This window comes from Erpetoichthys calabaricus, chromosome 16, assembly GCF_900747795.2.
Source record: "Erpetoichthys calabaricus chromosome 16, fErpCal1.3, whole genome shotgun sequence".
Classification (NCBI taxonomy): domain Eukaryota; kingdom Metazoa; phylum Chordata; class Cladistia; order Polypteriformes; family Polypteridae; genus Erpetoichthys; species Erpetoichthys calabaricus.
Window position 1 is genome coordinate 40,639,303 of NC_041409.2, and position 24,212 is coordinate 40,663,514.

General features: G+C 40.3%; 1 protein-coding gene across 4 annotated transcripts in view; it reads right to left on the reverse strand.

The window, feature by feature from the left end:
• actn1 (actinin, alpha 1) overlaps window positions 1–24,212 on the reverse strand; it is a 225,307-nt gene that overhangs the window by 50,633 nt on the left and 150,462 nt on the right. For 3 of the 4 annotated variants that reach the window (XM_028822116.2, XM_028822115.2, XM_028822117.2), the window contains exons 5-8: window positions 18,075–18,162; window positions 17,692–17,770; window positions 9,387–9,468; window positions 7,112–7,197 (exon numbers count right to left, since the gene is read on the reverse strand). In XM_028822116.2, coding sequence (XP_028677949.1) covers window positions 7,112–7,197; window positions 9,387–9,468; window positions 17,692–17,770; window positions 18,075–18,162 — 335 coding nt within the window. Of the gene's footprint in view, window positions 1–3,197; window positions 3,284–7,111; window positions 7,198–9,386; window positions 9,469–17,691; window positions 17,771–18,074; window positions 18,163–24,212 lie in introns of all 4 variants that reach the window. The other variant, XM_051920067.1, reaches the window with a different exon arrangement.

The window sequence follows — 24,212 nt, forward strand, 5'->3', positions numbered from 1 at the left end:
GCTGGTCTTTCCACAATGACATCCCAGATGGGACTCTCCGTCTGATACAAAGCGGGGACCCGTCAATCAAATAATTTTATGGACAGCCCGACATAGCAGGACAACCCACACACGCACCGCGGAAGTGGTACACGCACAACCCCGCAGAAGCGACTCATCCAGAAAACCATTGAAGGTTCACAGAAGCGCCACCTCCACCTGATGCGGGAAGAGAAGACCCAGCAGAGCATAACAGCAGCACACTCCCACGAGCGTGCCACCGCTAAGGACGCCCGGGTCGGCAAATCAACTGGGAAGGCCACGCCGAGTAAGTCACCTCCGGCAGACGGGATCCAGGAGGTAAGTCCCACGCCCAATGGCAGTCGGACCTTTGTTTGTGTACTGTAGGCAGGGACTGCCCGGATCCGCGTCAGTGGCCAACGAGTGCTGATCCGCGGAGCTGCGTCAGTGTAGTGACAATAGAAAGAGCTGGGGAGAAGGAACCGCTGCAGCTCAGAAAGCCGTAGAAGCAGAGGAGCTGCCAGGAAGCTCGCCACCGCATCAGGGGTCGGAAGGAGAAGACGGCGGAGAACCGGAAGTCCCTCCCCGAGGCTGGCGAGGAATTGGACTGTGTGTGTTGAGTGCCTGCCAATGGTTGGTCAGAGGCGGGACCTACGAATGTCCATCCTGAGCCAGGGGAGGACCCGACTGAGCCAAGGAGAAGGCTCCGCAGCACACAGCCAGCGCATAGGACCGATCGAAGGGTTAAGTCCACTGCCGGCTGACTTTCTGTGCTTATTTGCGACTTTGCGCGAGCATATTCCAGACAATACGCGCACTCCATGAAGTAGTGAAGAAGCTGGAGGGGAAGGCGATTGCGTCACTGAAGACTCTACAGCAGTGGATGAAGAGACGCGATGCTGGATTCCCCAGTCGGAGAGACGTGGTGATGCAGGTAGGTAAAACTGGCACTGTAAAAAGAAAGGGAGACCCTAGCGAAAGGAGCCGTGAGGTTTCTGATCGGAATCAAGTAGCAGGGTCTCCGACAATGGACACGGTGGTGATGGCCAATCGTGTGGTGAGGGCAGAGAGAACAAGAGGGCAGTCAGGTGTCCAAGGGCCCTATGCCCAGAGCCAGTGTCAGTCTTGTGCCGCTCTGCAGGGATGCAGAAGGTATGGGGTCTCTTCCTTTCCAATAGGGAGACCCAAACCATCAAGGCGCCCCACAGAAAGAGGAGGACCTGGAGGAAGAAAGCCGGCTCCTCCGATAAGGGAGGACATGAGGCTGAGAGCTCACGTCTGGTGACGGGCTGCCCTCTGCCGTATCCGAGGGAAGCCCAAAAGCAGCTGAGAAGACGGGGGTGCGAGCGGTCCCATGTCCTGGTCTGGGGGGCACAGAAACCTCGGAGGGGGTGCTGAAGTGGCGAGAGCCAGGGTGCCAGTCGAAGGGGGGAGCATTGCCGATACAAAGTAAAGAGAGACCCCGAGTGGCGTCGCCAAGGCAACGTCTCCTCCCCTTGTTCTAGCTTGTGTTTTGCAGGACCAGGTCCTGGACTGGAGTGTATCGGCTCCCCGCCTTGGGAGACCTGCCCTCGCGGGGTGGGATGTGCCGCTGGCCCCTATGGGTCTCAGGTGACAGAGGGACAATGTGGCGGGCGGCTGGGGGCTGTGCCCAGCCGGGACGCCGAGAAGGACCGGGAGAGGGACTATGCCTTCCCTAGACCACAAGAGGGCAGCCGCCCTGGTTTGTGCGGGGGCCACGGGAATTAAGCATGGAAGCTCAACCCTATAGGGGCCCGTGGCCACCGCCAGGGGGTGCCCTGAAGACTGTAAAGCTTTGGATGTCAGCACTTCCGCCACACCCGGAGGTGCTGGCTTAAGTATTACCAGGGACACTCGGAGTGCTTCCAGGTGCTCATGCGGCACTTCCGCCACACCAGGAAGTGCCACAGGAAGCTCATCAGGAGGCACCTGGAGCACCGATAAAAGGGGCCGCCTCCCTCCAGTCATCACCTGGATTCGGGTGGAAGAGAACAAAACTCAGAGGAGAGGAGAGTAGAGGAGTGGAGGGGACAAAGAGAGGACAGGATTGTGAGAGGCCTGGACTGAGGGTGTGTGGTGCATGGGCACTGGGTTGTGTTTGGGACTTTTACTCACTGTAAATTGTAAATAAACGTGTGTGTATTTGGAACATTGGTGTCTGCCTGTCTGTGCCAGGGCTGGTCTTTCCACAATATAATTACCTCTTGTGATAGCCAGAGAGGTGCATGGATGAAATTTCAGGAGTGGTCAGCCATTCTGAATTTTTAAGGAAACTCTCTGGAATCATAGGGTAAAGTTTATGAAAAGCTGTGTAAGGAGTACTAAGGGGATGATATGTGGCCAGTAAAAGCAGAAACTCTGTAGGAAATGCCAAGGTAAAGAAGGTGAGGTTGGTACAAGGCTGTTCAGGGTGTGCAGCAAATGTGTACATGTTTTTAGAAGTGGGTGTTTATATGATGTAGTTGTGAGAAGGGCAGCCTGTAGGTATGTGGAGAAAAATGCAGAGGGTGACTGGGTGAAGAGACTCACCAAGATAGAGGATATCATTGGATATGGAGTCAGATACCCAGGAGTAAACAATTGACAGTCAACAAGCAAAACTGGGTAAACCCAAAAATGAAGATAGTGAAGAACACGACAAGTTGTTTTGTACCGCAATGAGCTCACATCTTCCTAAGCAGCTAGGAGACTGTAAGTTGTGCTGAGCAATTGCAATTGGATTATAGAAGACGGCAGGTGAAAGATTATGAGACCTCTTCATCTTTAGAAGAACTGTATGTCTAAAATCATTTGAAGACCAAAAAATTCACATTAAAAGTATTTTCAGACAAGATCAAGATAGAAGGCACTGCTAACAAAAACACAAATGAAAGATATGTATTCTTGTGAAATATACACTCTAAAGGAAGTTGCCCACTAAGACTAGGAGCCAAAAGAAAACTTCTCAAGTTAAAAGCTGCAGGCACAAATTTCTTTTCATTCTGGAGTCAAACAGCCCACACTCCTTTAATGTGTACTCATCAGGCAGCCAAGTCAGCCACAAAGCCCACTTCCAGAATCAAATTCAGCTTGCAAAGGGCTTGACAGCACTGATGTATTTTATTAAGTATTAAGTTAAACTCAAAATGAAGCAATCTAACAAACATTTTAGCACGGAATCAGAAAGACCAGCTCACCTTCTGCGCACCCGAGAAGGCGTGATAGTAACAGGAGACATAGGTCATGATTGCCTTTTCGTCGGGACGCAGTGTGTTAATGATATCTGTGCAGGATGCAAGCCAAGAGAAAGAAAAAAAGAGGGAAGGAGAGAAAGAAAAGAGTAAAAGTTGGCAGAGAGGAAGAGCAAATGATTAACACAGTAGGGGAAAGAGAGGAGGAAGGCAAATCAGTCTCCAGCTGTAGGCCTCAGATGCCCTGGGCTATTGGGATTGAGGCGTCAATGCAGTTTTAAAGGGTGGCACTTTATCCTCCCCACCCCCCACCTCAAAAAACCCAAACCCAAACATTCTAAACCCAAAAGCAAAATTAAAAAGAATACAACAGATGAAAAGTATAAACAGCTGTCTAATATTGGATAGTGCTGCCTAGGAAAGAACTAATCAAGTCTATTGTTTGTACATAGTGGCATCACATGGTGCAGAAGGTAAAATTAAAAAGTGTAATAAGACAAATTCATACTTCACTATCCAGCTAGAACAGTCAGTCAGGTGTCCACTTCACAATTTATGCATCACTATACAAGACTGCTAGAGCAAGCCCCATCTCTGACTTTATCACTTTACTGTAGTACTTAGGGTGTTGTACCGTGTTAGCCATTATGAATGTAGAGAAAAGCCAAGCAAAATGACACCTTTTATTGGCTAACTAGAAAGATTACAATATGCAAGTTTTCGAGGCAACTCAGGCCCCTTCTTCAGGCAAACATCTTGCCTGAAGAAGGGGCCTGAGTTGCCTCGAAAGCTTGCATATTGTAATCTTTCTAGTTAGCCAATAAAAGGTGTCATTTTGCTTGGCTTTTCTCACTTTACTGTGAAGGACTTGCCTAGAATTGGCCAAATGGCGTAATTCTTGCTATCAAATAATCAGAGGCACTAGCAGCAGACCTCACGGAAGCTGCGGCCTCAGTGCTGTGCTTCTTGTGTATGATCCTTACAGTACTGCAAATGCACACTGTGGACAAATGTTGCTCCTGTTATCCTTTTTTAAATCTGCGCAGAACTATCACTTTAAATTTAATATTCCTGCATTAATATTCAATAGCCATCTACATGTGCATCACTTGCGTCTCACTAGACTTAAAAGTAGGCTCTGCACTCAGAGTTTTTCTAGTTTAACACATAATACTGATCTCGCCATATTTAGAATTCACTTTCCACTGAATGAATGTTCTCAAGATGCACTGTTAACTGTTCTAGGGTTTTTTATTATAAACATAAGGAACAGTGTTTAAATAATAAATCAAAAGCTAAAATTTATCGAACTGTATGAATTGTGTGAAAATTTTGACAAAATTGTGTGAATATTTTGACAAAGTGTATTTTTCCTTAATTATTTCAAACCTAGTCTTGCCAGTCACTTTCTCGGCTAACATTCTTGGAATACATGTGCAGTATACACATAACCAGACACCAAAGACATTTCCTAGATGTGCAAAAAGTAAAGCTTCTGATTTCTGTGAAATATTTTATTATTGTGCTTTACCGTAAAAGCAGGTCACACAATTTTACTCCATAAAGAGAGTTCAGTAACCCTGTGATAACAGACAAATAAATGGTAGGGGATTTTGCTAAATCACAAAGGTTCATAGGTCACAAAACTTATGAAGTTCTTGCCACTCCATTTTCCACATTTGCCAATACCATAACTGGATCAGTGCTTTGTGATGGACTGAAGCACAAAACAATATTTCAATAGTAAGCTGCTGTTGGTTTTATGTCAATTGCCGGCAAGTAGTTTGGCAAGGCTTCACACAGCTATACCACCAGCTATTTTTAACAGACAGATTAGACATTTTTCCTTATTTATCCATTTTTTTAGGCTAAAGTCCACGGCTGTATTTAACTGGACAATGATTAACCTGAGAGAACTATGTTCATTTTATGTAAAATGTGCTAAAGATAAACCCACTAACCCAAGGGACGACTGTACTAAGAGGCTTTAATTACCAGTAGCAATAATTTAGAAATCGCTTTAGAATAGGTAGATGAACATATAATAATATGAATATAAACAGTGTTTTGAAAAAAAGCTACTGCAACAGTTCGTCCATTAATTGATGCAACTCTGGAGCCACATATTATTTAACCACATGATATCTCTTCACCAAATATGTAATTGGTTTTCAACAGGTTAATGTTTAGGGAATACTTTGCTGGTAAACATTATGAAATTTAAAACAAAAAATAGAAGCCATCATCATGAACTAATGTAGCAAACAAATCCTAAATAAACTTAATCTCTCTTCTGAAGCCTTCTGGACCCTATAACTAAATCAATGACAATGGTGACAAATGCTAATACTGTTAAGTGTTCAATCAGAGCAAAGTCATTACCACTATGAATTTTAAATTCTAAGAATCTAAGATCCCACAGCATTACAAAATCAGTAAGAGCAGCACACTGCCACCTCACAGCTCAGACATGCTGGGTTCAACAACCCTGTCATCAATGTTCAGACGTTTTTCTGGGGTTTAAGAGTCCTTTCTCTCATATTACAAAGATGTGTCTGTCAATGTAACTGGCAATTCTAAATCATCCTCAAATAAGTGACCCCGGGTGTGTGCCTTATGTTGGGTTACTTGGTTAGAAAACAAATAAACAAGTAGACTCGACATTCAACAAGAACCTCATCTTTTTTGGTGACCGCTAGTAATCTATGATGCCTAACCACCATAAAACAAAGCTTTGTTGTTAGCCTTTGAAATCACATATGACCACTATGTAGATTTATACAACTGACCAAAGTTCAAATTGTTCTGTTTCAAAATGCTATAGAAGTTCATCTGGGTAGTCAGTTGGTTAGCATGTGGACTGACAGCTCCACAGACCAGAGTGTGGCTCTGGGCCAGGCCACAGTCGGTGTGGAGTTTAACCATTCTTTCTAAATCATCATCACTTTTCTCAGGTAATCAAGTTTACGTTGACCTTTGTTGTTAGGTTGATCAGCTACTCCAAATGAACCTTTTATGTAGAAAGTGTTAATGTGTCCATGTGTCTAGCAATACTCAGGGTATGCCTTATGCCTGATCGTGCCAAGATTCAACTCATAGTGGCACTATAATGCAAAAAATATTTTAAAATAAATGAGATCTTTCTGTAATGTTACCTTTCCAATGTCAATTTACATCCATCCATCCATTTTCTAACCCGCTGAATCCGAACACAGGGTCACGGGGGTCTGCTGGAGCCAATCCCAGCCAACACAGGGCACAAGGCAGGAAACAATCCTGGGCAGGGTGCCAACCCACTGCAGGACACACACAAACACACCCACACACCAAGCACACACTAGGGACAATTTAGAATCGCCAATCCACCTAACCTACATGTCTTTGGACTGTGGGAGGAAACCGGAGCGCCCGGAGGAAACCCACGCAGACACGGGGAGAACATGCAAACTCCACGCAGCTTGTGCATACAGATAAAAGTACTGAAGCCGACATAAGGCTCAACACATTCCACTCAACATCTCCCTCTAACTATGGGCACATAAAAATGGGAGGCTGGCTAATGGCCTTTGAAAATGCTTAGAACTGCCAGGATGACCTGCACAACCGAGTTAACAACACAGTTACTGAGTCTGGGGAAACAAGAGAAAATGATGTGCCAGCCCTCACCTCCCTAAAGCTACCAGAGAATATCCACATTGCTAATAAGCTGAAGGGAGAGGGGGAGGATTCAGGGAAACTGGAGACTGCTTTTCCCAGCTTAGATAGAGTCTTCCCATCATGCAGTTGAAGAAGATGCCCATGCTGAAAGCAGAGGGCCCTGGTAGAAAGGAACTTGTGGCTGGAAGGAGAAACGAGACCGTTAGAAAGACATGAGACATAAAAAGAGGGTGCAGCAGGGAGAGAATTGCATCCGGGGATACCTTCTGAGCGCCAGAGAAGGCGTGGTAGAAGCTAGAGACGTAGGTCATGATGGCCTTCTCATCTGGTCGCGCAGTACCAACGATGTCTGTTGAGAAAAAGGGGGAGGGGCACATTAAATGGAAAGCGGCGTTGACAGAGCAGAAGCTGACAGTAAAGTCACATCTTTAAGCAACTTGTTGCAGAGATAGTTTTGTGCCAGTGATATATTTTTGGCTGAGTTAAGTACTGAACTCCTGCTTACTGAAAGACAGGAGTGCGGGAGAAAGAAGCAAATGAAGTTGGGATGTAGATGATGCTCAATTAATGAGAATGACATCTTAAAAACATAAATAGTTTATCATTACAGGCATTCTTTTATTTATCTGCTCAAAACAACACTATAGAATTGTAAGGAAGAAAATAAAGACTGTGCAAATCTAATAAATGGGGCCACAAATTTAGTTAAAATACTGCAGCAGTATAGTGCACAACTAATGGCTTACTCATAAAGGATAGATAGATTTGGTATTTATGAAGTCCAAGTTACTTCTTAACATAGCATATCTTACATTCAAAATTGTCCTGCTTCAAAGTGGACATATTAAGAAAGTTTCTAGGGTTTTATTTTCCAGTTGTGCTCCCTGCCCCAAAGCTTACATTCTAAAACAGCATATTAGGCAAGATAGATTTTTTTTTTTTTTTTTTTTTTTAAAGTTTATGAACACAACTTTTGAACACAATTTAGTGTGGCAAATGCATATACGCAAAGTCTGTGGAAAAAATAACTTTGACTTTTAAATACCATAAAATCCTAATCAGTACAGTATTTATATACAGTAATAACATTATGTTTAAGGAGGCAAAATCAAAAAGCCTTCCTTGAAATCATCTGCAATAGAATATGGTGAAACAATTATCAGCCATGCAATTTAAGACACAATTTACTATTAGTTTGTGAATCCAATGCAACTCCAAAAATGTTAAGTTTCCTTCTCCCAGGCATTTTGAAGTTGGCTATTTTTACTTTTCTCTTTGCAATACTAAAAACTAGTGAAAGCATTTAAGGTTGAGAACACTCGTCTGCACCAAAATCCTCCTATGCTAAAAAGTCTGGTGTTCTTTATAGATTTAAGTGTGCTAAATCCATTTACAAAATTAGAATTTCTCTACCACAAATTGTTTCTGTGAGATATCAGATTCAATGGAAAAACGTTTTGTAAAACACTGTTAGTTTTTTAAAAATAAGTTACTTTTGTTTTATGCCCCAAGCATTTTCCATGCTCAAAATATTCTGAAGTATATTTTGAGCAGGAAAATGGCAGTCTTCCTTGTTCATAATGTTAACCGAAGTGGAAAAAAAACAAATCAAGAAAGTTACATTTTTTGCTCTCAATCAGTATGTTTCCCTCTCTTCTTAATCCTTTAAAATAGCCAACTATTTTAAAGAGAGGGTTAAAGTGATTTTTATTGACCAGAAATGAGATTTTTTTGTTTAAATATGTCTTACAGATATATGCAATGTCAGGTTGATCCATCCATTGTCCTGAGCAGGTAATATGTAAGTAAACCGTAATAGAAAAAACAGCCTTCCTTTATTGAGGAATACAAAAAAGGAAAGAGTGTGCAACAATTTTCTTAGAAACACAAATGAGGAAAATTACAGGGAACTAGTTGAGGGGCTTCTCTCTTCCCATCTAGCATTTGGGTGCAACATGTTTTTAAACATCCATTTCCTACATTCTCTCAACATGAGTAGAGGTTCTACCAAAACATTGCTAAATTATGAATTTCCCCTTGGGATTAATAAAGTATCTATCTATCTAAAATGGAGAACCATTCAAGTGAAAAATGGACTGAGTCTATATTAAAGACATTTGTTAGTTATTCCACTGTGATTGTAAGATGAGAAAAAGTACCAAGCATACTTAAATCAGTAATATGTGTAATTAAATAACAATATCACATTTTTATCTCTAAAATAGTTTTTTTTTTTTCATTTTAAACCTTTATTTCTTGAAAACTTGATGTGGTAATTCAATTCTGTTGACAAATATGAATTTAGCAGAGTCAAATCTATAAAGAACAACTAAATGAAGAAAACAAAATCTGGAGACCAGCGTTCTCAAAAATATTTTGATGGTTAGAACTTTATAAAAAAAAAAAAAAATCAAAAACACAGTCACAAGTTTGACCCACATAAGTTTACTGTTAAATACTCTCCACATGGTTTTTTTAAGTAATAATAATACATCTCTGTTCCCTAGTAAAATGCCTCTCCTTTTTAGAGGTACTTACCTTCAGCATCCAGCATCTTTGGAATGTCAAGGTACTTTTCAGCCACATCAAACGCAGTGTTCAGATTAGTCATGGGGTCATCCTGAGGAAGAAAAGAAAAAAAAAAAAAGGTTACACATCAGGACCTGCTCTACTCTAACATGTAGTGATTATAAACTGCATACAGTTAAGCCAATAAGAGTTCAGAGAATAAACATCATAACCTGGTACTTTTAGGTCACCATCAGAAGGTACTATAACCAAGATTATGGGAACCTATTGGCCTGTAGCTAGTATAGAGAGGGCAGTTGTCAAATAAGCCTGTTATGTTCAAACCCCACCAAATCCTAAAAATAATTTCCTAAAGAACTTAATAGAAATGTATAAACCATGTGTCATGTATGTGGATTAAGAGGTAAAAACAGTATTTTATTTTACATCTTTTTTTTTTTTTATAAGGAAGGCTAACATTTTGTGATATTGGCAAAAAAATATATCTCGATATTTTCTGGGACTTTGGTGACAAAAATTAGGAAATATTTTGCATCCTTGTTTGTAAAAGTCTTAATGATCTAGCTTGGTCTTGTTAATAAGATATTAATTGTAGTTTACTAATTAGATTAACAGAAAGAACAGCAAAGGCAATAAGGTCTTACTTATTTACATAAAACTGAAGCAAAATACCACAAAAACATTAAAATCACCAGTCAAAGTATTACTGTGTTCAAACAGTGCAAGCATGAGTAAACAACTGCAAATTGGCCTACAGGATTTACACAAAAGACCAACAAAACTATTATAATGACAGCATTTTAAACAGATACTTGCTGTTAATGTAAACAAAATGTGAATCAAAAGGGAATAAAATACTTATAATAACTGAACTACAGGGCTTGAATATTACAGTCTGTTCTGCCGTAAGATGAATTGTGCAATACATAAGGCAAGAACAACAATCTAACATAATGTACTATTGTGTAAAAATCTAAAGTTCAGTCAAATACTACACGGGAAAGAACTATAGCATTTGTAAACAAGTTCTGTCATATATTACACAAAGCTACAAAAAAACAAACCTATAATATTTTTAAATATATTACTAACTTCACGTTCTGTCCAATACTGCACAAAGATATCAGAAAAAATAAAACTGAAAAATTCTACTCAGGAAACCTCAAGTTGTGTGGCAGAAACACCAGTCTGTCCATAGCATGTGACTTCAGAGCATCACAGTTAGTTACAAGTTACAGTATTTCCTCTGATGCTGAAAGCCCCCTCAGAAGGGCTGCTCCAGGCAGGGATACACACAGGTATTTTTTTTGCAAGTTTCCCCAATGTGTGGAAATGTACTTTTCGTGTTCTCCAACACTCAAGTGGATTTACATCACTGCCCACCTCAGGTATCATCAAGTAGCTCTTATTCTCTTTTTCTGTTTTTTTTGTGCAGAGACTCATCTTCTTTTGAAGTAGCTGCCAAAATACTTCTGCAACCGGGGCGAGGAGGTGGCCATCTGCGAAAGTGTTTTAAACAATGAAAGGAAAAAAAAGTGCTTTGGAATCGAGGACCCCCCAACCATGACTATATGTGAAATGAAACATGCCCAACTGGCATAGGCTTCTTACTAAAAAAAAAATTAATCAGTTTGAACAACTTTCCAACACAGTTTGCAGATTGCCATCTTTTAAGCAACATCAGTCTTTACAAAGTCAAACCACCTCCATGTGAGTAAGGGATGTTCCATGTCTTGCAATTAAATTTAGTGACGTACATTGCGAGGCTGTTTGCCCACTCGTTTATATGCTTAACTTGTAGTGTCCTGACCGGGCAACTCTAGGCGCTTATGTTGCACATATGCAGTTGTCTATCCTGTTAGGTTACATAAGAGAGTGAATGATCGGTTATTTAAGAGAGTGAATGTGTGGACTCTCAAGGTGTGTTTTTGATTGTTTTTTGTAAAGTGAGAGACATACGTGATAATTTCAGCTCATAAATATTTAAAACAATTAATTACTGTAGACGATACATGTTGCACTCTACTGTGGTTCAAGTCCTATCTGACTGATAGGCAAGAGTTTGTTAGTCTTGGCAACAGCAGATCCAGCTCAGCGCCAGTCACACAAGGAGTCCCTCATGGCTCTGTCCTCAGTCCTCTACTTTTCTGTATTTACATGCTTCCCCTTGGCCATAGCTATGGACTGGGTTATCATTTTTATGCAGATGATACTCAACTCTACTTCAATGTTAAAAGTGGAACTTCATCAGAGCTTTCTCAGCTCACAACCTGCCTAACTGAAATTAAAACCTGGATGGAGAAGAACTCTTTAAAATTAAATTGCAATAAAACTGAACTGGGCGGCATGGTGGCGCAGTGGTAGCACTGCTGCCTCGCAGTTAGGAGACCCGGGTTCGCTTCCTGGGTCCTCCCTGCATGGAGTTTGCATGTTCTCCCCGTGTCTGCGTGGGTTTCCTCCGGGCGCTCCGGTTTCCTCCCACAGTCCAAAGACATGTAGGTTAGGTGGATTGGTGATTCTAAATTGGCCCTAGTGTGTGCTTGGTGTGTTTGTGTGTGTCCTGTGGTGGGTTGGCACCCTGCCCGGGATTGGTTCCCTGCCTTGTGCCGTGTTGGCTGGGATTGGCTCCAGCAGACCCCCGTGACCCTGTGTTCGGATTCAGCGGGTTGGAAAATGGATGGATGAATGGTTGGATAAAACTGAACTCCTGCAAATTGGGACTAAAATGCAACTTAATAAAATGAGCAGCTTTCCCAGTCTATCTTGGTGGTGATCTCATCAGACCTGCCTCTACTGTAAAGAATCTCAGTGTTATTTTTGATTCCTCTCTCTCTTATTCCGCCCACATAAATCACATTAAGAAACTTTCTTACTTTCACATCCATAACATATCCCGTGTTCGCTCCTTCCTCTCCTTCTCTAATGCTGAGAAACTTGTCCATGCTTTTATCACATCCCGCATCGATTATTGTAACTCGCTGCTGGCAGGTGCCCCTTCTAATCTTCTATCACAGCTCCAGCTTATTCAAAACTCAGCTGCAAGAGTCCTTACTCGAACCAGCAGCAGCGTGCACATCACACCCATCCTGCTCCGTCTTCACTGGCTCCCCCCGTGTCTTACAGAATCGAATATAAAATGCTACTAATAACCTACAAAGCCTTAAATAACCTCGCGCCAAACTACATCAGTGACCTTCTCCATCACTATGTGCCTGCCCACCCACTAAGGTCCTCTGATTCTGGCAATCTTGTTGTACCCCACACTAATCTACACTCCATGAGTGACAGGGCCTTCAGCTGTATAGCGCCCAGACTCTGGAATGACCTACCGAAATTAATCAGGTCAGCTAACTCCATGAATTCTTTTAAAAAACAACTCAAAACTCATCTATTCAGGAAGGCTTTTAGCTCTACTTGACTTTATTACCCTTCTCTCAGTTTACTTCTCTGTCAAGATGCTCATGTAACCTGTATGTGTGTGTGCGAGACCATCAATTATGTTGTCTGTTTTTTTGCTCTGAATTCGCTGTCGTAATCTTCTTTATTTATTTATCTGGTTTGTACAATGCTATATACTGTATAATCTGCCGTTCTTTCTTATATTCTGTAAGTGCCTTGAGCATGGGAAAGGCGCTATATAAATAAAATCTATTATTATTACTCCTACTGACAAAGTAAGGTGTGTTTGTGATTGTTTTTTGCAAAGTGACTGACATACTTGATAATTTCAGCTCATAAATATTTAAAACAATTAAGTAATTACTGTAGATGATACATGTCGCACACTCCTACTGACAAAGTATTCCTCTGATTATCTTCTTCTTTCGGGTGCTCCCATTAGGGGTTGCCACAACACATCATCTTCTTCCATATCTTTCTGTCCTCTGCATCTTGCTCTGTTACACCCATCAACTGCATGTCCTCTCTCACCACATCCATAAACCTTTGCTTAGGCCTTCCCCTTTTCCTCTTCCCTGGCAGCTCTATCCTTAGCTTCCTTCTCCCAGTATACCCAGCAACTCTCCTCTGCACATATCCAAACCAACGCAATCTCGCCTCTCTGACTTTGTCTCCCAACCATCCAACTTGGGCTGACCCTCTAATGTCCTCATTTCTAATCCTATCCATCCTCGTAACACCCAGTGCAAATCTTAGCATCTTTAACTCTGCCACCTCCAGCTCTGTCTCCTGCTTTCTGGTCAGTGCTACCGTCTTCAACCCATATAACATAGCTGGTCTCACTACCGTACTGTAGACCTTCCCTTTCACTCTTGCTGATACCCGTCTGTCACAAATTACTCCTGACACTCTTCTCCACCCATTCCACCCTGCATGCACTCTCTTTTTCACCTCTCTTCTACAATCCCCATTACTCTGTACTGTTGATATTTAAACCCATCCACCTTCGCCAACTCTATTCCCTGCATCCTCACCATTCCACTGACCTCCCTCTCATTTACACACATTTATTCTGTCTTGTTCCTACTGACCTTCATTCCTCTCCTCTCTAGAGCATATCTCCACCTCTCCAGGGTCTCCTCAACCCGCTCCATACTATCTCTACAGATCACAATTGCAAATAAGAAAGGGCTCAGAGCCGATCCCTGATGTAATCCCACCTCCAACTTGAATGCATCCGTCATTCCTACCGCAGACCTTACCACTGTCACACTTCCCTCGTACATATCCTGTACAACCGTACATACTTCTCTGCCACTCCCTACTTCCTCTTACAATACCACAGCTCCTCTCGAGGCACCCCGTCATATGCTTTCTCCAGGTCCACAAAGACACAATGCAACTAATTCTGGCCTTCTCTAAACTTCTCCAACATCCTCAGAGCTCACCCACTCTAACATCACCCCTCCCCCGATCTTACTCAGCTCATTCAGTGCTACAGGAACAACGCACGTTGATCTTTTTTCTTCTTTCAGTACATGTGCCTTCCCTGTTTATTTATATATCTCTGCCTGTCTGTCTCCCTATTACGCAGTGCTCGTCTGTCTGTGTGTTATGGATCTTAAAAATAACAGTTATAAGGACAGTTGTTCCTGTTAATTGCAGTCTCAATTGTTAAAAAAATATTTTAAAAGGAGCATCCCACATGAAAATATAACGATCTCATTAACGACAGTGCATACCAATTTATAAATTTTATGTCCGTTTGAGGTTAAAAAGAAAAAAAAAAAAAAGCAACATTTTATCCCTAGTGGGGAATCAAACTCAGGTCTGAGAGGGGGCAGAGCTGTTGTGCTCTAAGAGGCAAATCTTAACGCGCTACGCCACGGAGGCTGTTGTATTGTCCTTGAAGCTTTTGTGAAAGTGTTTATTTGATCTTTGGAACTCGGGCTTTACACATTCTATAGTTTATGCCTACTACATTTTGTAACATTTATTACTAAAACATGACAAAGTTTCTGTTTTAACAATGTGTTTACACAGATTACTTTAGAATAATGATCTCTTATTTCCACTGTAAAACTCCACTTCACTCCCACATAATTAATCAAGGCGTGAGCTGGGAAAACTTCGCTCACGTTCTAAGTCGGTGGGGGGATGGAATAGCCGGCTGCTGGCAGCTTGTCTTTTATCAGCACATTTAGAGGACAAAGGATGCTGGCGGAGAGGTGTGAACGGATTTAAGAAGCGATTTAAGGTGGGCCGGATATACGAGTTTTTTCGTAGGCTCTGGTACTTCTAGTGTTAAACAATCTGGTTAAAAACTCCACTGCCATCTCTCCTAAACACCTCCATGCTTCCATAGGTATGCTATCTGGACCAGCAGCCTTTCCATTTTTCATCCTCTTCATAGCTGTCCTTACTTCCTCTTTGGTAATCCGTTGCACTTCCTGATTCACTATCTCCACATCATCCAACCTCTTCTCTCTCTCGTTCTCTTCATTCATCAGCCTCTCAAAGTACTCTTTCCATCTGCTCAACACACTCTCCTCGCTTGTGAGTATGTTTCCATCTTTATCCTTTATCACCCTAACCTGCTGCACATCTTTCCCAGCTCGGTCCCTCTGTCTAGCCAGGTCCTTTTCTCCCTCTTTAATGTCCAACCTCTCATACAACTCATCATACGCCTTTTCTTTAGCCTTCGCCGCCTCTCTCTTCACCTTGCTCCTTATCTCCTTGTACTCTTGTCTACTTTCTGCATCTCTGTGACTATCCCACTTCTTCTTTGCCATCCTCTTCCTCTGTATACTCTCCTGTATAGAGTAGGATTAAACTGGAATGTTTGAACTTTGCAGTCCTAATCCTTAGCCACTTGATATGCAGGGGTAACTTAGGTTAAAAAAAAAAAAAAACCATGACCAGAAATGTTATTTTTCATTCTTAATATAATAATACTTTCATAAAGATGTTACTGTAAAACTACAATGGCACAAGAGAAGTGTATGAATAGGGCAATGCAGAGAATCCAATGAAAATTCTCCATGGAGCACATCAGTGTAAATGAAGATGTGTCCTTATTTTGCGATACATGGTAATATGAAGCGGTCTCATTTACCATCTGTTGGTGACTGCATCCCAGCTGCTTGTCAGTAAATGTATTATTACATTACATTTGATGACCAAGAAAATGCAAGATATCAGTTTCATCATGAATGGGAAAATATAAAATACAAGCTGAGGAAAATGTAGTAGCATGAGTCCTTTGGTTGTACATAATGTGACAGATATTTAGCATACAGAGTGTGTAAAAGTAGGAATGAGACAAAAGCAATGCTCAGCCAGGCATGTCTACGAAGTGAATCATCTACATTGGCAACTAGATTATCCATCCCCAAGGTTGACAGTACCCCCCTAAGCACGCATACTTAACAGGAACTCTCCATAAACAACCAGGCAAAAGAGCAGCTATAAAACAACATATTTGACAGGGTTCCCAAAAACCAGCAGGCGGCAGCAAGATCTTGGTGTGTAATGCAGAGAGGAAATGTTTCAAAATGCTTAAGGGGTTCATGTACAGTTAAATGAGAGTTTAGTTCCAAAAATGTTCAAAAAGTTTGGCACGGAGGTCTGACAGCTCTGCTATTTTCAACGGACATTTCTGACTTTGAAGGACCAATGAAAAAGAGGTCAAACTGTAGTGAATAAGAGGATAGCCATCCTGCTGAAGAAATACAAACATGGAACTGGCTTTTAGTCAGGCTCAGTGATGGAGCAAATTTCCCTTCTTAAAAAATGTCAGGTTTTCAGAATACTCCCTGTAATCATTACCATTATATTTGGCTCCCATGAGAGTGTGTTGGCTTGTGCAGCCTATGAGTAGAGTGAAGAGAAGCCTATGGTGGACTGCTACTCTGTTCAGTGTTGCTAGGATGTGCTGCCCATTCCCCCACAACCATGAATTGGAGTAGACAGTGGAATGGTGTGGGATTATTTACAGAATTACTATAATAATTGCCTGCCATTTTTGCTTATTTACATGTATTTATTTGGCTTATGCGTCTATACAAGTCGATTTACATCTATGTTACAACTGGTTACATTTCTTTTGGTTTTTCAAGTGGAGCACAGGCAGATGAAATGACTTGCTCATAGAATCATTAGTGGGATTTGAACCCACAACCTCAGGCTTTGAAGTCCAAAGCCTTAACCACTACATTTTACATTCTTTCTGTTAGGCCTTTAAAGAAGTCAACCAACACTGTAAGCTACTCAACATAGATGCTTCTTTCCTCAAAGTGCATTTGGCAAAGAGCACAAGTCATTTTACTTAAGTACAAGATAATGCAATAACGTTTTGTCAGAACTTAACCTAAAAACAAAGACTCTAAACAAAAGTGAAAGGTTTTTAAAGCACTCTTTTTACAGTCCTTGTTTTGCCCTGTCAAAATTTGACTGATTTGCCTATCCTACACTTGTATTCATGCACTGCCACTGATTTTAAAATTTACTTTTTTTTTTTTTTTTTTTAATGAGAGTACTTCTCAGTAGTTACAATTACTCTCCATTTTAATAAACCTTTTATTTTCTAACTCAGGATGGCAGAACAATTGCAGCACCCACCCACACCCACCAAATCTAAATAGGATTCACTATAAGTTAAATGCAATGAAAGATTGCAGTGCTACTGACTGGTGGTCACATAAGGCACAATGATGCAGGTCTCAAAAAATGTAGTTTACAAGGTGAAAGATGTGCCCCTGCCACCCTCAGGGCACATTTTGGTTTAAGCAGAAACTGGGGAAAAGGTGAGAAGCTGAAACAAAGAAGAGGGAGAAAATAGTACACAGAACAGTTTCTTTTACAGACTCCTGAAATGCCTGAAAATTAGCAAATGATTCCATTTTTCAGTGCTCACCTTTCGTAGTTTGCCATAGTCAATAAGTTCTGGCCGATGTCTGTGAATGAGGGCACAGAATCCCAGACCATCTTTCCAGCTGAAGAGTTAAAAGTAAAATACAACAGAGGATGAGAAACAGAAACTCTTCAAACCTTAAATTGTTTCAAAGCATTCAAATATCAGGAAATGACTTAATATGATTGATTTCAAATAATAAAAATGAGAAATTGCCACTGGCTGCTCCTACTACCAAACCCTGGAGTTCATAATAAGACCCCTTGAAAACACTCTCACTTAATCACATTGTGCCACACAAAGCAATGTAATTGACAGTACCATGTTGAATTAAATGCGAATTAAATAAAAATATGTTTAAATTAATTTCAGAATGTGCTGCCAACCTGATATGGAAGTTCTGAATGTTGACGTTCTTGTACGGCGCAGTCTTCCTTTGGCACCACAACAGTAAGCCTTCTTTGGCCGACGTCTCTGTGGCAGAATACAATGACAGTCAAATTAGTTTTGAGTAAGTTAACAGATGAACATGAACTATTATAGTCTGATTCATTTTCCAGTTTGCCACACGCACAGAGGTGTGGTCGAGGAACACGAGGTTGGAAGCAATGTACGATGATATAAAAAAAAAAAGTATGTCTTTTCCCAGAGGATTCCCAGGACCATGGAGAGTTGGGGGGCAAGTGGCCAACCTGGGTAAACTCAGAAAATGGCAGTTAAACTGGTTATCATGACCATGATCATGATATGGGTGTTGTTCACTACGGCCAGTGCAGATATTCAAAAAAGCTCAAACCATTTTAGTGTCTATTGCTTGTACAAAAAAAAAAATAAAATAAAATATATATATATATATATATATATATATATATATATATATATAAATAAATCTAGTATCCTTACACTATAAAGACAATTTAATCTTGGGGATTAAGGAAGCAAATCAAATCAAAAAAAGATGCCCTGCATCCCAAACAGAAATCCATGGTATATTACTTACAAGTGCACTCTAGCCCATATTGCAACAAAAATTATAAACTGAAACTTCAACAAATTTTTCTGATTTTTACATTTTGAAGTACAGGAAGTAGCTAAACTTCCAGTGATTAAGTTTAAAAGTTAGCAGGTTACAGTATCTGCAGGCAGCCTAACCTTCAGGTTATACTTCAGTGATGATTGGCTTATGTCCTGTCTTAATTATCAGTCTTTAAAAAAGATGGTACTCATACCAAAGTCCCAAATTACAAAAAATAAAACCTGAACCTACAGATATAGCACCATTTAGAACATCAACTCCAAGTCTTGATAATATAATGAGCCAACTACTGTATGTATATAGAAAAGGGTGGATTTTCCACTTAAATTAGACTTGAAACGTCTAAAATATGGAGAGGCAAGACTAGGATTCCTTAAAGCACATTTCTATAACTCGGAACACTGTTTCTATAAAAATAATTCACTTCTGTAAGGAAATTTCTGAACTTAAACAAAGAGAAGTACACATAGAACCTAGCAGTAACAACGTGAGTAGATCCGCAGGATGATAAGCAGATAAAAGGCTAGTTTAGGCTTCATTTTGTTAAACGCAATAATTTGATGAGCTCTTTACTTGCATTACGGTTCATGTGGGGTTGAACCCACCTTGGCAAAACTAGACTCAAGCCAAGGGCTAATATTTCAAAAATCACTTTTATTCTGCCATTTGTATTAGCCATTTACCACTGCCCTAAAGCCTCTAATAATGAACATTAGCATCATACAACTAAAATGGGGACACATGACTTTCTTTCTTTACATGTTCACATGGTGAATTTACATTTTTTACAATAACCTCACTTTACCCTACAAAATTTTGCGGCACTTTTACACAAGCTTTCTGATTTTTCAGGAGATAACTCTTGTTTACATTTCTGCTATGTCAGTCAAGTAGGATGTATTTTGAAAAAAAGTACTGTCTGTCATATGTCTGCTACTGTCATGAAAAGGTCATCTGGAGACCAGCATCTCTAGTCAAATTAGTGTTCTTGACACCTCAAATATACTCTCACAACTTGTATATAAATGTCTACGCATGGAAGTGTGTGCGTGTCTATCCATCCCGGAAGTGAGAGGTGGAGTCGGGGTAAGGGCTCCACCTCCAAGGACACGCAAGCGAGGCAAGCACATTGGCAGAACGGTATCCCTTTTACTTTCCTCCTGCTGCTAATACACAAATGATGTGAGCACGTCGGCATCATGAAACCTCCAAAGAAAGACAGTGGCTTAGCCTCTAATGCACAAACGATGCGAGCACGTCGGCAAAACGAAACCTCCTAGGAGAGAGATGCCCAGAGCAGTTCCTTTTAATTACCTGACATCTCTACTTTTCAATTTTTTTCCTGACGATTTCAATAGTTTCTAGGGCCCCGTGCTGCTTACACAGTTAGTGCTGTATAAAGATGTCAGACTGGCCATGTGGAAAAAGGGACTTTTCTGCATAGGTAATTCATGATCAAAAGGTAAGGAACCAAGCAATCAAATGTTGTTTTTCATTGCATTTTTTACCCTCCCTAAACACAGATCTGTAAGACAGTAAACTCCAAGTATGTGGAATCTTTCATTAGTATCAAGTGTCGCCTGTAACCGAAGACTGCCACTGACCAACCTAGCGCAGGAAAGACAGGAAGTACTTGAAATACAGTTGAGTGTTTGCAAATGCATCTGTCAGGTAGAAATCGTCATTTCTGGAGTATGCCTTTGATAAGCAGGGTGATAATTTTAGATCATGAAACAGTAGACATTGCAGGTGGGACTGAATGGCTTCACCATTGTTGGCCTATCCCAAAAGGATACTCCAAAATGACATTCAAACACTTAACTCAGCAGAATATGAGAAAGATATTGTAAGGCCAAGCAGGGTACAACAAGTTATTCAGTCATAGCATATGTGAATTTCTCCTTGGGATTAATAAAGTATCTATCTATCTATGCCAATCTTTTTAAAAACTGATTTTCTACCTTCACATAAATGACATTGTGTGTTGCATCTTCATGTACTTCTTTGTAATTTATACTGATGTTCTACAGTCTTTGCTTCACTATGTAAATGAAACCTGCAGTGAAAAATGTCCATAAATGGAAATATTTGCAAAAAAGCATAATGCTTAATTGCTTTATTTTACCAACAAACATTTTAAATGCATTAATAAAATGAAAGTTAAAGCAAAAATTACTTAACTTAAGTCCAAAATACACATAATATAAACTACAATGAACTGTGGTATGTAAATTAGGTCAACCTTATGCATAGCTACACATACTACAGTTTTTGATAATGACACAGAGAGATGGAAAACAAATAATGATGGCATGAAAACACACCACTAGCCGATGATTAATCCCTAAGCAGAGACATGCGTTAACTGCGCACCTGTGCTTGCTGCCAGATGTTTCTATCCACATGTACATAAAATAATTGAATATGGTTACGTAGACTGTAGTGTATAATACTGCTCCTCACAACGTTATTTATCTGCATTAAAACTAGTTTGCTTGAAATTTAATTGAAATTAAAAACTTTGGGGTTTAATGTGCTCACTGCTACCTGTAGAATTGCGGTAACTCAAGACCAGGGAAATCAGAGACCTGCTTGTATTTTAATTTGTCTTAATGTATTATAATAATTATGGTTGCTAAATGTACACTTTTACCACCATTGTTATAAATATATTGACATGTTTGCTCTGTAGATTTCATCTACAAAGCATTAAGCACTGTTGCTTAAAATAAATGAGGCATATGACACTTAACACTAGAATTACCAGAGCCTATGAAAAAACTCGCAAATCTGGCCCACCTTAAATCCATTTACACCTCTCCGTCAACGTCTTTTGTCCTGTAAATGTGCCGATTAGGACAAGCAGCCTGCTATTCCATCCCCCCACAGCTGCAGAAGGTGCACAAAGTACTCCCAGCTCATGCCTTGATTGATTATCTGGGAGTGAAGTGCTGGAGTTTTAGAGTGGAAAGAATAGATTGTTATTTGGAACACATGCATTTCATGTGTGTTCCGTTTCTACAGTAATCAATGTAAACACATTGTTAAAACAAACTTTTTCATATTTTAGTAATAAATGTTACAAAATGTAGGTATAAACTATAGTATGTGTGAAGCCTGAAGTCCAAAGATCAAATAAACACTTTCACAAAAGGTTCAAGGACAACAGAACAGCTTCCATGGCATAGCGGTAAGGTTTGCTGACTTGTAATCAAGAGTCCCTGGTTCGATTCCAACTGCCTCCTATATTTGCCATTTTCAGTAGTGAGCTGCTCTTATTGTTGTTATACAGTACACACATACATTTGGTTTGCGTCTGTAACAGCCGCTGTACATTTATAGGACTTGTAAAAGTTACCGTTTTTTTTTTTCACTTTTATTCTCTCAGTCACGACCACAATGCATTCTATGGCCATGCCTGTCTTAATCAGCACATTTAAAGGACAAAGACAATGACGGAGAGGTGCGAACGGATTTAAGGTGAGCTGGATTTACAAGTTTTCTCGTAGGCTCTGGTATTTCTAGAGTTAAAACACAAGCTTTATAAAAAATGGGAATGTTTACACACACAAAAAGTTGTAAAGAAAGACTGTAGAACAGGGCACAGTTTGCACTGCTTCTTTCTACCTGTCATACACATGACCCAAGACAAAATGTTTTGCACATTAAATGAAGTGATTCTCAGATTTTGCCAGCTATAGTATAAAAAATTGATGCACTGAGTTGTAATGTTGCATTGGAATGACCTTTAAATGTTTCCACCTTATTATATTTTTATTTACAAGATGCCTTTATTTAAAAATAAATGTTTAAAATAAGCTCAAGTATTTATGAGGAAACTTCTAAGTTAACAAACAGCAGCATTGGCTATAGTTAGGGGTGTGGCAAAATGAAATACAAACAGAACAAAGTGGGGTCTGCCGGATCCAACTTGAGACTTTCCTGCAAGAGACACCAGTTGACTTCTGTGGACAGGACAAGACATTTAAGGAAAACATGCCGAAATAAACTGGGGTTTTCTTTTCTTTATTTTTTTTCTGTTGTTACAGCAGAAATGTAATACAAGCAGCCTCAGTGAGTTTTTTCATTACAACTCACTGTTTTAAGAAATGTGTATCAAGTCAGTGACCAACAAAGATAAAAACTGTATTGGCCGAGGTAGCTAAAATAATCAATGTCAATTTTATAGCCATTGTAATAAGAAAGAAAAAATCAGGAACATAGCACTTATTTTCCGTTGTGTTTAATGAGAAAGGAAGCCATGTTTCTTTGGAGGAATGTCTAACAGTTGTATTACTAGGGGGCTCCGCCCCCTGCTCGCTTCGCTCGCCAACCCCTGGTGTTGGGAAATGACAAAGAGCGTGATGTATGAATGAGATATAGAATAGTGTGAAGGTGTAGATGATGCAAATAGAAAGCAAACAATAAAGTGTGTGGCATAGTGTAAAGGTTTATTGGAGTATTTCTTTGTACACGCCGTTTAAATGTAAAAGGTAATTCCAGGTCAGAACTTGTAAGGTCAATGAAGATGGTCATTGTCGTGATCAGAGTCAAGTTTGTCAGAGCTTAGAAAGAGTTGTGTCTCTCCAGGAAGTAATGCAATGACTTGGGTATTTATGTTTTCCACATTAATATTTTTTGGACATAATATAGTGCGTTGTGTTAAAAGGGGCATTTGGTCTAATGAGATTGCTTCTCTGTAACTAAGTCGTCGCAGATAAAGGCTTGAGGAATTGTAATAATATCTGGGTGAAGTCTATCTGTATTGGTGAGTGTACCATCTCCCAGTTGTAATAACCAATTGTTATGATCTGGATGTGGACATCGCATGTTTTGTACTAACTGTATCTTTTGAAAGCAATGCCAATTGTCTGCGTATTTTAAGGTGCACTGAACAATAGCTGAGCGCATGGCATGTGGAACAATAGCTAAGCACTGTCTAAAATCTCCTCCTAATAAAAGTACCTTTCCTCCAAAGGGAATATTATTATTCATCAACGTTTGTAGAAGTTTATGAATGGTGTTGAGTAAGTGACTGGATGACATTGTACATTCATCAATAATTAACAGTTTTGCAAGACGGATGTCACGTGCAGTGCTACTGTTTCTGTTCATAGTGGATAGCGATTTGTAGGATCTAATGCAGTTCATAAAGTTTTTACTTTCAGGTACATCGTTAGTTAGAAGGTTCTGTGGATATTCAGGATATGAATGTAAAGGAGGCAGTCTAATTTGACCCATTTGAGAACAACGTGTAAATTCATTACTTGTATTGCTAGTTGTTTCTTCAGGGAAGTTAAGTGAATGACAATGATTGCAAATGACATTCATTAATCCCAATGAATTTTCCTGAATAGTGGACTCATTATTGAATGCGTTGTCAGCTAACTGGCGCAAGCGTTTAGCAGGTGTCTGTCGTTGATGTCCGTGACGTGTATGTTTTGCTTGTGCCGTTTGAGAGGCGCGTCGTTGTATGTCCAGTATTTGG